We start from the raw sequence: 13,108 nt of genomic DNA, 5'->3' as shown, positions 1-13,108 counted from the left end.
CGTATCACCATGAAGGGCCTTATAGTCTGGATGTGGCCTAGCGAGCCCCTATCCGGCAGCTACTTCGGTCTGGTGAGGCGGCTCGTCGACGCCTGCCCACAGCTTAAAGTCATAAAGCGGAGTGTCTGCATTGAGGGTGCGCGCAGGGCTTTTGCCCGGGCGAAGGTGCACTGGGCGAAGCTGGACGCCGTGAAGCTGGTGAAGGAGGGGCCCCCAGAGGGCAAGGAGCATCGCTGCCCCGAAATGTATTATGAGAGTGTCCTGAAGAGTTCCCGCCTTGTGGCGGATGAGTGTGCCAAGGATGTAATTTTTGAATGAACATGCTCATGTGATCCTAAGATATGAAACGAGTTCATTTGAGCCATGTGACGCTTTTTTTAATTTAAAATATTATCTTCTGTGCGGCTGTTTATAAAATCTGAGAGTTGGCCAGTCGTCGGCTTTTGCCCCCATGTAACTAGTATTGGGGTGTTCGGGATAAACCTGAGCACTCTTTACCCCAATTTTGGGTCCTTCAAGGGAGGTGTTCAGTGCAATGAACCAGGCAATCGGACTATAATGCTTTATCACTCTCACTTAGCCATAGAAGTCTACAATTTTAAATTTTGGCGAAGCCCGTGGTATTCAGAAGGCCGAATTTGGGGCGCTATACACGCCTAAGCCGGACAAGGCCGACTCCTCGCCCGAAGCGGAAAAAGTCTGTAAGGACTTGAGACCTCTCGAACAGCGACCAATCTCTCGCCTTATCATGACAGTCAGTTTTAGGCTTTCTCTACTAAGGTGCTCGTCCGGAAGAACCGAGACACAATCGCAGTAGTTCTCCCACCGCTACCTTAGCCGATATAGCGGAACGTAAGGTACCAAAGCATGAGAGCCGGGCAAACCCAACTATTGACCCAAGACATGATTCGGAGCTGATGCATATAATGCTATAAGTTCGGGGTGCCGCACTGTCGAAAGTGTTCGGACTTCTCGTGCCGTATTATGGGGTAAACAAAAGCCCCTGGCGTACTGACCGTACCCGAATTGACGGGTGCGGATTGTCGTAAATGGACATAAAGGGAAAAAAAGAGAATGAATAATGCAATAATAGACTAATGCTATGCATTGTTATTTAAATAATACGTTGAAGCGTACTGGTACAGGTAGTGCAATAAGCAGAAAGTAGGACTATTCGAAATGTCCTATCCAAGGGCAAGCTGCGTATGGATAGTAGAAAGCGGATATTATTATTAGAGACCACCTGGGGGTTCCGTGTACATCTTGGCTTCTTGCCGCCTTGGTTGTTCCTTCCCGTAATGTGTCCGGCAATCATACTGCCGGAAAGGGCTTTCAGAGAGTTAGGCCCTGAAAGAGAACAGAAATGATAAAGATATACAGCCCCTAGGGCGGTTAAGCCGCATTGCGGGACGTGCCCTGATTGTGCCCCCACATATGTCCATGGTATTTTCAGTGCGTAATTATGTACACGCGGCACGGATTTCGTTGCTTGACTGGGACTGGGACGGGGGCTGAGTTGCTAGGCGAGCTCTGAACATGTCAGGCGATCCTGTTGCAGTTTACTCCGGACACGCTTGAAGGTGTTCGGGGGCTGTATCGCCGAATTAGCGGTTTGCCTTGAAAGGCTGCTTTGTGCTTCTGCTACGAGGGCCGCAGTGTGCTCTTCCGTGTGGAGCGAGCGTTCTGTGTTTCCATTCACTGTTATGACCCCCCGAGGTCCTGGCATCTTGAGCTTGAGGTATGCGTAATGTGGTACTGCATTGAATTTTGCAAATGCAGTTCATCGGAGCAGTGCATGATAGCCACTGCAAAACGGGACGATGTCGAAGATTAACTCCTCGCTTCGGAAGTTGTCCGGTGATCCGAAGACTACTTCCAGTGTGATTGAGCCCATGCAATGGGCCTCTACACTTGGGATGACGCCCTTAAAGGTGGTTTTGGTGGGTTTGATCCTCAAGGGATCGATACCCATTTTTTCGCACTGTATCCTGATAGAGCAGGTTCAGGCTGCTGGCGTCGTCCATAAGGACTCGAGTGAGATGAAATCCATCGATTATGGGGTCTAGGACCAGTGCAGCGGATCCGCCATGACGGATACTAGTGGGGTGATCCATGCGATCAAAGGTGATCGGGCAAGCAGACCATGGGTTGAACTTTGGGGCGACGGGCTCCATTGCATAGACGTCCCTTAGTGCACGCTTCCGCTCCCTCTTGGGAATGTGGGTTGCATATTTCATGTTCACCATCTTCACTTGTGGGGGGAACCCCTTCTGTCCTCCCGTGTTCGGCGGCCGGGGCTCCTCCTCCTCATCACTATGCAGCCCCTTGTCCTTGTTTTTGGCATTTAACTTGCCGGCCTGCTTGAACACCCAGCATTCTCTGTTTGTGTGATTGGCTGGCTTGTCGGGGGTGCCGTGGATTTGACACGAGCGATCCAGTATGCGATCCAAACTGGACAGAGCCGGAGTACTTCTTTTAAATGGCTTTTTTCGCTGACCGGATCTAGAGCCTCTGAATCCGGCATTGACTGTCGTATCCTCGGTGTTATCGCCGTTATTGTGGTGCTTTGGTATGTTACGATGTTGTCTGTCGTTGGCATATTTGGTATCCGAAGTGCCCTGATTCCTCGATGTGTTATTGCTGCGAGCCAGCCAGCTATCCTCGCCCGCGCAAAAGCGGGTCATGAGTGTCGTGAGGGCTGCCATAGATTCCGGCTTCTCCTGGCCAAGGTGGCGAGCAAGCCATTCATCACGGATGTTGTGCTTGAATGCCACGAGGGCCTCTGCGTTCGGACAGTCGACAATTTGGTTTTTCTTAGTCAGGAACCGAGTCCAGAATTGTGTGGCCGATTCCCCTGGCTGCTGAGTTATATGGCTCAAGTCATCAGCATCCGGTGGTCGCACATAAGTGCCCTGGAAGTTGTCAAGGAATGCGTCTTACAGATCCTCCCAACTGCCGACGGAGTCTGCTGGCAAGCTATTCAGCCAATGCCGAGCTGGTCCTTTGAGTTTTAGTGGGAGGTACTTGATGGCATGTAGATCATCACCGTGAGCCATGTGTGGATGTGAAGGAGGAAATCCTCAATCCATACCGCGAGATCTGGTGTACCATCATATGATTCGATATTTACGGGTTTGAAACCCTCCGGGAATTCGTGATCCATAACTTCATCTGTGAAGCATAGGGGGTGTGCGGCGCCTCTGTGCCGGGCTATATCCCGACGCAGTTCATATGAGTCTTATATGCTGTATTCGGCCCGGCCGGATTTGCTTTTGGCGTATCCGGCGCGACGATCATCGTCCCGTGTTGGCGCACGTGCCCGTGACCCGTATATTGACCTTGCAAGTTTTGCCTTACTGTCCATTACGTCTCGCAGGTACCGTGTGTTGCCCCGAGCCTTGGTATTTTGGATTGAGTGGCGGAGGGGTGCAGGCTGAACTTCAGGCTGAAATGCCTCTTTGGATCGGCCACGCAGTGGCCGGTCAGCTGCATCGTACACTGGTGCATGAGGTTTCAATGCTTCCTCCTCGAGGTGAGGTAGCAACCTGCGTTTTGGGTAACTCTTGGAGGGGCGCTCGAGTTCGTATTCCTCGGCCGCAAGGACTTCAATCCATCTGTCTGCTAGCAAGTCTTGATCAGCTTGAAGCTGTTCTTGCTTTTTCTTCAGGCTATTTGCTGTGGCCATAAGCCAGCGCTTGAAGCGCTCCTGTTCGACGGGGTCCTCAGGCATGATAAATTCTTCGTCGCCGAGGCTCGCCTCGTCTTCGGAGAGAGGCATGTAATTGTCCTCCTCTGATTCTCCATCTGCTACCTGCTCTGGAGGGCTGGCTTGTTCATCCTCCGGCTCTACATCGTGCTGGAGGGGATTGTGGTTGTCTTCGGCACTATCCGGAGTGTTATTATCTCTTGTGCCGGTATCACTACTTTTGTTGTGGCAGGACTTAGAGCGACGTCGCTGACGTCGGCGCTTGGGTTGCTTCTTGGAGGGGTCATCCTCCACTATCTCGTCGCCATTGCCTTCTTTAGGGGTGTCCACCATATATATGTCGTATGATGAGGTAGCGGTCCAGCGCCCTGTGGGCGGTGGTTCTTGCTCATCTCCTGCATCGTCGTCCATATATACCGTTGATGTCTTCGGAGTCGAAGTCGAGCATGTCGGTTAAATCGTCGACAGTGGCTACTAAGTGGGTGGTGGGTGGGCAGCGAATTTCTTCGTCGTCCGCATCCCATTCTAGCCGGACATAGTTCGGCCAAGGTTCTCCTGACAGGGAGAGGGACCTCAATGAATTTAGCACATCGCCGAAGGGCGAGTGCTGAAAGATATCCGCGGAGGTGAATCCAGTGGTTATGAACATCTGTGGATGAACAGTGCCCAGTCTTCGATGGAGAATCAAAAATTGGCTGTGCCCCCTTTACAACTGCAACTTCGGATGCCATATCCCCCATTAGTGGCCTGTGTTTGTGTTGATTGTGTTATATTATAACTGGTGAGTGTGTTTTCCTTTCCTTTTTTTTGCTGTAGTTCGATTAGCACGATCATTAGCTGATTCAGTTTGTGCTATTTTGACCACACCTTCCTTCTACTCGCATATACACACCAAACCATTCGATGTGTACAAGTATTTTGCTTCCCCTGTTCTCTGTATTTGGCTGAAAACATATGCTGGTGGCATATACAGTATTTGGTTACCTCCTTGTTCTCTGAGTTACTTGCTATCAGTTTGTTGGAGTTGGAGAGTGAAAACCTTAGTTTATTTTTGTAGTAAGATAAGAAGCTTATGCAGATGTATCTCAGAAATAGTCTTTATTCAAAGAGGATCCCCGCTTCACTTGAAAGTTGGGTGGATGATTTTCGCAAATGTAATTATGCCCCGGTTATATGGCTCTAATCAAATGTCAATTTGCGTATGATTGCTATGACCGGAAATGATTTTGGAGCAGTGTAGTGTTATACATTTTGTGGTCAGCAGCCCTTTCACCTTACCACTCGTCGCCCCTTTTTCAGGCCAGCGGCATGAGGCTTGGAGTGTACTTCTATAACCACTTTGTACAGGACTTGTGAAGACTCATTTGTAGGTGTTCTCGCCATTCACCTTGGTTGTGTTACTATATATAATATGGCTGTCAAGACATATTTGTGTACCTATGAAAGTGATAGATGTAATATTACACAACACATGTGTGTTCTTATGGCCCTGCTCATCATGTGTTTGTTGATCGAGCATGAAACTCATAAGCTTGTGGCCGGCCTTTTTATCGTCGAGTATTTGACACTTGACAGGGAAGAATGATAAGACAAATCCAACCCAAAACAAATAAAAAGACAAACCAGGCCTTGCAGGGGAAACCGAGGAGCTCCTATTCCATTCGGCACTTCAGGCACCTGGGAAGCTCCTTGGCGCCCACGTGCCGACGCTGGTGGGTTGGCCTATCTACTCGAGCGCATTTGTAAAAAAAAGGGAAAAAATTGCACAAGTGAAAAAAAAATCATGAATTCAAAAACAATAATGGATTTTTTTAAATGCGCATGGATTTTTAAAAAAGTTCATGAACTTTTAAAAACTGTTCATCTATATGAAAAAAAGTTCACCAAATTCAAAAAATAGTTCATCAAATTTTGAAAAAGAGTTCATAAATTTTGAAAAGGTTCATAGATTTTGAAAAAAAAGTCATTGATTTTGAAAAGGTTCATCATTTTGAAAAAGAAGTTCATCAAAATTGGAAAAGGTTCATCAAAATTGAAAACAATTTAATTGACTTTGAAGAAAGAGTTCACATATTTGAAAATGTTCATCATTTTTGAAAAAAAAGTTCACTAATTTGAAATAGTTCATCGAATCAGGAAGAAGAAAAAAAGGGGAAAGGGAAAAGGAAAAGAAGAGAAAGGAACAAAAGGTGTAAAATGATGTAAGCAATCACATAACGTGAGGTGGCCGGTTGGTTAGTGCAGTGTGGATGCGATCAGGAGGTTGGGGATTGGATTCACACCACGCTCAATCTTTTTGCGGGTTTAAAACAAAAGAAAGAAAAGAGATGGATGGGCTGGCCCAACTTGGAGGGATTCAGGCGCCTGTTTACAAATGCACAGTGACGGACGCCTGAAGCGCCAAATAGGATATGCCAGGAAACCGCATGCAATATGACGTCAGCTGAGCGAGACAAAATTATGTCTCAATCAGCTGAGTTGTAGACATTCCCTAATGATAATCATATGTTTAGTTATATAAAATTTCAAAGTGATAGACATAGACTCGCCCTTAAATTCATTGCCATAAAATATTCAGTTGCAATGAAAGCTATATTTATTTTCCTTATTTGATGATTTTTTTTTCATACTACTATCACTTGAATCCATCTACTAGGAGAAAATCTCATCCCGATGAAATTTTTAATGAAATTTCTTATGTCTTTACGACAATTGGACAAGTGACAACCACCCTTAAAGGACACATCATGTCGCAAGGCGTTGCCCGACCAAATTGTGATCAGCGTAGGCCTTGTTCGATGGCTACCCCCGTTTCTCTTGAATTGGCCGGATACAACCTATGTTGTGTGACATGACACGTGTTACCATTCAACCGTGGATTGGTCGCGTGTTCCTGATTGCCTTTCTTGTAATTTTTATCTTTCGTGTGGGCTGTATATGCAAACGAGAGAAGAGTGTGCCTGCAGCCTGTATTAACTAGACGATGCCCCGCACGTTGTTGCGGGAATGTTTGCAATATTTCAATGAGATTCTGATTATATGGAACATGAATTCTTGAAACAATAGTTTCTAAAAGTATATAATAATTAAATGTAAATAGCATAATAAAATGGAATTTTACATGCATGCATGTTGTAGTGGATTTTTAATATGCATAGTTGCATGTTGAGGTGGGCCTTTTCTTATGCATGTTGAATGATGAGGTGGGATGCTTGCATGTTGAGAGAAATATCTTAGTGGGGGCTAGCTATTTAGATATAGAAGATGTTTGGTTCAACATGGAGTTGGTTGCAAAAGAGGAACTCCCAAGGGACCAAACCGCCATCAGAATTTCCAAATAAATAGCCGTCAAACCTTCCCCCCCTTTTCCATCCCGCACCCCGCACACCTTTCTTCTCCACGCCCTCGCGAGTTAGCGGAATTGCCACGCGAGCCCTCCAAGTTTCTCCCGCCGCGATGGAGCCACCCGGTTCAGGTTCAGGTTCAGGAGCTGCAGAACCGGTCGAGGAGGAGCGAATCCAAGAACCGGCCCCCAACGCCTCCTCCAACGGCGATGGGGCCCCGACCGCTGCTGCGCCGCCACCTCCCCTCCACCTCGAGCAGGCCGGAGGCGGCGCCGATGGGTCGCGCCCCGCCGCGGTGGTCGACCTCCGGAAGGGCAAGACGATCGCCGCCGGTCCCTTTCCGCCACCTGTTTCCCCAAGCTCCGCGGGCAGCATCCCCGACTCCGCCTCCGCCTTCGGAGCCGGGGGGTCAAGCTCCTCGGCGGGGAGGAGGATGGTGGTGCCGAGGGACACGACGCTGCCGTTCGACTACACGCGGGTGTTCCAGCAGGTGGTACGAGAGGGGCAGTCGGTTATCATCGAGGAGGGCGAGGAGGAGCAGGTGACGGGCGTTCGCGATGTTGTTTCTTGGAGTTCTTGGAGTTGCTGGAGTGCGTTCTTGAGCGTTTCTTGGTTTCTTCTCGAGCAGGTGGAATCGCCGCACGCCAAGGAAGCGCCCCCGGGAAAGGAAAAGGTATAGCCTGAATCTGGTCTTCTTGCTTGCTCGCTTGTGATTTGGAGTGTGGAACTGTGACCATTTTCTTGTTCGGGGCGTGGAACTGTGATCTCTTATGTTTGTTGAAATCTTGGGGATGATTTAGAGTAATATACAAGCGGAATCTTGGGCCGGGACAGTTTCATGATTATGACCCGGAGTTCTTCTTGCGGTGCAGTATGAATTTAGAACGACCGAGCATCTTGTTGTGATTATTGGAAACTGTTCAAGATTTAGGTGTCCAGTCTTGTGCTAACTGATTCTTCTATTCAGTGTGACGACATATTTTGCTGCAAGTGGAAAATGTGGGGAGGTACGAGGATCATGTCGTGGCAGTAGTTGCTGTGATACTTTAACAAGAAATCCTTAAGCCAAAATGAATCAGTTTTCAGTGTAAATGAGTTGTATTATAGGAGAATTAGTCTGAATGTTTGCACTGGATTACTTACCTTGACGTACATTATCTGGATCCTCAGCCACTTTTATGCAAAAGCCTTTGATCTCTTACTCCACCCTGGAGTTTGGTCGAGAAGTTTGGGCCTTTGGTCATCTGTTACCTGAAAGTTTGAATCTTACTACGAAGCCTCGAAAGTCGAAACTCAATTCATATAAAAATCAGCAGGAGTAGAGAGGATTTGGATAGCTCCACATTTTTTAATCTTCTTAGTCCTTTCACCTTGCTAATACAAAATCTGTGAATCCTGATGCTAACTCTGTGGAGTAGGAGAAGAAACTACCACAAGTCAAGGTGAGACCCAGGTCTGGAAAGGGGAAATCGCTCTGGAGTCGGCTCAAGAACAAGGTATGAACTGAATCTTGTTTACTCTTCGCACTTGTGATTTTCTTGGGTGGTATGGCCATATGAGCATTCTTGTATTACCTACTTTATGTGCACAGAAACTGGAATTGGGATTCTTGATTTCTGTTTGTTCATGTTAATTCTGGACCTGTTAGTTTAATCAGGGCAACGAATCTTGGTTAGAGCATCATGTGGCATCCTAGAGTAGAGGAGGAATCTTAGGCAAATGTTGGCAGCACACGTCCTTGTTGCTCGTGGGTCTTTCAGAAATCTGGCATCATATTTTGAAGCAAAAATGTGTGGAAATCAGGAGGTCATCTGTTACCTGAAAGTTTGAATCTGACTATGGAGCCTCGAAAATTGAAACTCAATTCATATAAAAATCGGCAAGAGTAGAGAGGAGTTGGATAGCTCCACATTTTTCAATCTTGTTAGTCCTTTCACCTTGCTAATACGAAATGTGTGAATCCTGATGCTAACTCTGTGGAGTAGGAGAAGAAACTACCACAAGTCAAGGTGAGACCCAGGCCTGAAAAGGGGAAATCGCTCTGGAGTCGGCTCAAGAACAAGGTATGACCTGAATCTTGTTTACTCTTCGCACTTGTGATTCTTGGGTGGTATGACCAGCATTCTTGTACTTACCTATTTTATGTGCATGGAAACTGGAATTGGGATTCTTGATTTCTGTGTGTTCATGTTAATTCTGGACCTGTTAGTTTAACCAAGGCAAATGTGGCATCATGTGGCAAACGTGACCTGTTAGTTTAACCAAGGCAAAAGTGCCATCATGTGGCAAATGTGAACTGTTAGTTTAATTCTGGACCTGTTAGTTTAACCAAGGGAAGTCAACTGCATAGAAGATCTTGGTTTGAGCATCATGTGGCATCCTAGAGTAGAGGAGTAATCTTGGGCAAATGTTGGCAGCAGTACACACGTCCTTGTTGTTTGTGGATCTTTTCGAAATCTGGCATCATATTTTGAAGCGAATGGCTATCTCGTTGGAATTGCTGTCTGTAAAATGTGTGGAAATTAGGAGGTCATGTCCTGATTACTGCAATATTTTCGTAACAGAGCCTGAAGTCGAATGTACGATCTTCCTTTGTAACATAACCAAATATAATTTCTGTAAATCATTTGCTATTTACATGCAAAATCTCTGACCACTTCAGGATCTGGTTGAGAAGTTTCACCATTTGGTTGATTGGCACCTGGAACTCGCTTAGAAGCCTCAGAATATAATTTCTTTTAAATAGTTGCCGAAAATAAAGAGCTTTGGACCTGAACGTTTGTGGTCTTGCTATTACATTCTTGTTTCTTTTTTTACTGGGAAAAGGAAAATGTTTGGCTTCTTGTTGATTCTTTATAATTGTAAGACTGCCAGGATGTATGGACTTTAACTTCATTCTGTTCATTTCTTGTCAAATAGATTTTTTGTAGAGAAGGAAGGCAAATATGTTCAGAACGTGAGGAGCACCAGGTTTGTCTCCATTTTGCCTAATGTGAACGTTCAAATTTGAAGTGCATGAAATATCAAGATGAAAGTCCGAGATCACAAGATACTTTGGTTCATGGTTCCTGTACGATGAACTGTTCAGAAAGATTATTTTCTCTTTGGATACTAAATTGTATGTTAACTATTGGTTGTGATAGTTTGATGGAAGCTGAATCGTACTTGTACTGTTGTTGAGTTTATCATACATTAATTTCATTCTCTTCATTTCTTGTCAAATAGATTTTTCGTAGAGAAGGAAAGCAAATATATTCAAGACATGTGGAGCACCAGGTTTGTCTCCATTTTGCCTAATGTGATGTTCAAATTTGAAGTGCATGAAATATCAGGAAGAATGTCCGAGATCACAAGATACTTTGATTCATGGTTCCTGTACGATGAACTGTTCAGAAAGATTATTTTCTCTTTTATGGATACTAAATTGTATGTTAACTCTTGGTTGTGATAGTTTGATGGAAGCTGAATCGTACTTGTACTGTTGTTGAGTTATCAGACATTAACAGATATCTTCTTGTTTTCTTATTGAACAGCAACAGATCAATATCAGTGATGGGATTATACATGACAGTGGTTTTAAAAACCGAATATTGCAATAAAAACAAACTTTCCATCACCTTTTTAGATATGTTGTTTCCATGTTCTACTCTGTAATTTGAATTCTCGTATTTGTGTGGTTCTTGCAGACACGTCCCATCAATGAAGTAAGGAATCGGTATATGGTTTCTTCTAACGAGGCGAACCATCTTGATGCCTATTCGGAAATTAGACTGGTGATTGGAGATGGGGAGTGTTTCTACAGGAGCTTCATATTTTCCTACCTAGTAATTGACCTCCTCTCTTTTTCTTAGCATATGATGTAGGTTTAGTTATTTAACTTTCTCTGTTTATGCGAATGTACAACAGGAGCAAGTTATTGATAGGCAGGACACAGATGAGGAACATCGTCTCCTTCATGTTGTTGAAAGAATGTCTGTGCAACATGCAATTCTTGGATGGAACTCTGAGTTTTCCAGGACCAGCAGAGTAAGTTCTCACCTTCTCCATATTTGTTCTTTCTTGGATAAACATGCTTGCAAGGGATGATGATTCTCTTCAGGTTACAAAGTACACTTCAAGCATCATCTGGCATCTCACTATCTTTGTTTGTCATTTGCAGGAGATGCACAATTGCTTAACAGTAGTGGAATGCCGTCACAGTTTTACACAATGTTGGCACAAACTCAAATTTGAAGCTTATTATGAAGTTAACAACCCGATTGTAACAACAACCTTAAGAGAAATTTACGTGCAAAGGAACAACAGCAATATAATTGGGAAATAACATAATTTTATGCTTGTTTGAGCACTGCAACAATGCACGCCTGCTGGTTATTATTGTACAGCCACCTCACTGTTCTGTTACTATGCTATAGTATATCTGTAATGACTGAAGCTTCTCAGGGAGGTGTCTTAGCTGTGTTCTTTTATATCCTGCCATTGATCAATATTCTGTATGTATTATTGTATCCTGTAGTATGTAATGATTATCAACCATGAATAATCGAGTTGCTGATTCTTTCAGGCATTTGAGGAGCTGATTGAGAAAGTAATGAGATGGAAGGGCACGGAATCAACTAGCAGGTTTTTGATTCTTATGGTTTTCTGCAATTCCATCAAAGTATTGTAGATGAACGCATTCCATCTCACTGACATAATATGTGCCATTTTTAGTTGCCGTAAAGAGGAACTTCTCCAGTTCTTCAGCACGTATGAGAGGACGCAAGACAGTGAGAAAAACACCCTTGAACTTACATTTCCTTCTGTTCATCGTAATTCATGTTTCTGACACATTTTATTGGTTAGTTTTTGCTTTCCTCAGATTACTAGTAGCTATCCATATATGCTCGCACAGTGAGGAGTATGTACCACATATACCAGAGGTCGACCAAGGAAATTGCAGTCTGGAAGTTGTCAGTATCAGCATCCCCTTCCCTTACATTACCTCCTGCTGAATTTCAAGTGCATCCATTGTTGGATACACGACACTCATTTTACCTGACTTCTTGTTGCACAAACAGTGGTGCTTTGAGCACGTCATTCCAGCTCGTGTGGACGCGGACCATGTTATGTTGGTGGCTTTGGCCACAGCGCTTGAGGTCCCCCTCAGAACGGAATCATTCCAACAAGGATATGCTCGAGATATCTACACTGGTCCTGGATTTCCCCGTCCGAGTGTGACCCTGCTGTACACGGGAAATCACTACAACATCATCTACCCACGTGCTCCTTCTGCTGAGAGTTCAAGTCATCAGGCTTCCAAGAGAGAAGAGCCTTCTGGTCAGAGTTGAAGTCATCAGGCTTCCTAGGGAGAACATGCTGCTGATCAGAGTTCAAGTCAAGAGACTTCCTAGAAAGAACATCCTGCTGATCAGAGTTGAAGTCAACAGATTTTGCCAGATTAAAGTTGTGATGGGCTGCTGCCGTTGAATGAGTGTTGCTGAGTTAGTGGTATAGAGTTAGAGTAGATGCACCGATGAAGTTGGGGTAGGCATAGGATATACTTGTGCATCCTTCTCCTGTTGGCTGGTATAAGGTGAACATCCTTCTGCTGCTGATGAATACAGTAATGAAGCCGATAGCCATATACTTGTGCATTCTTTCTGGTGCCACTGGATTGATCGATTGGCACATATACAAGGATGAATGCAATCGTTTAATTAGTTTCCGTGATTGGTTTATTTGTGATTCTTTATGTCTCTGCTGGTTACCCTGCTTGTGTCTGAACCTGTATGATAATCCAATATATTCCAATAGTAGAATGTAGAATTGTACATGCTGGGCATCTTTGAACTGTTCCAAGTCATCTGAAGAAGATGAACATTTATACTCTTTCGCTTGCATCGTCCCAAGTTGTGGAAACCGCAATCTTTAGCAGTGTCATCCACGGACGGATCCAGCTCTCGGTCGACGACGAAGGAGAAGAAGGAAAATGGAACAACTGTATTGGTACCAGACATCAACATCTGGAGGCTTCAGACTTGCTGCAGTCCTGAGATAAATTCATCTTCAGGTTGGA

General features: G+C 45.0%; 2 protein-coding genes across 2 annotated transcripts in view; both read left to right on the top strand.

Moving 5' to 3' along the window:
• The window catches only part of LOC119315581, a 58,076-nt gene extending 52,881 nt beyond the window's left edge, over window positions 1-5,195 (top strand). The window contains exon 6 of the mRNA XM_037590145.1: window positions 5,006-5,195. The gene's annotated coding sequence lies outside the window, so the exon portion shown is untranslated. The remainder of the gene's footprint in view (window positions 1-5,005) is intronic.
• A 2,028-nt stretch (window positions 5,196-7,223) lies between these two features.
• On the top strand, window positions 7,224-12,762 carry LOC119314397 (ubiquitin thioesterase otubain-like). Its single transcript, XM_037589111.1, has 12 exons — window positions 7,224-7,591; window positions 7,679-7,723; window positions 8,469-8,546; window positions 9,036-9,113; window positions 9,970-10,020; window positions 10,276-10,326; window positions 10,737-10,874; window positions 10,957-11,076; window positions 11,615-11,673; window positions 11,764-11,819; window positions 11,896-12,002; window positions 12,111-12,762. Exons 1-12 carry the CDS (start codon window positions 7,484-7,486, stop codon window positions 12,378-12,380), a joined length of 1,161 nt encoding a protein of 386 aa, XP_037445008.1. The 5' UTR covers window positions 7,224-7,483; the 3' UTR covers window positions 12,381-12,762.
• Window positions 12,763-13,108: the final 346 nt, after the last annotated feature.

Source organism: Triticum dicoccoides, chromosome 6A, assembly GCF_002162155.2.
Source record: "Triticum dicoccoides isolate Atlit2015 ecotype Zavitan chromosome 6A, WEW_v2.0, whole genome shotgun sequence".
Taxonomy (NCBI): Eukaryota; Viridiplantae; Streptophyta; class Magnoliopsida; order Poales; family Poaceae; genus Triticum; species Triticum dicoccoides.
This window is presented reverse-complemented; position numbering and strand designations above follow the sequence as displayed.

Coding starts and splice junctions, on each gene's coding strand:
- LOC119314397 (XM_037589111.1), top strand. CDS start 7,484: ATGGTGGTGCCGAGGGACACGACGCTGCCGTTCGACTACACGCGGGTG. Junction 7,724..8,468: donor CGCCCCCGGGAAAGGAAAAG/GTATAGCCTGAA, acceptor TCTGTGGAGTAG/GAGAAGAAACTACCACAAGT. Junction 9,114..9,969: donor GGAGTCGGCTCAAGAACAAG/GTATGACCTGAA, acceptor CTTGTCAAATAG/ATTTTTTGTAGAGAAGGAAG.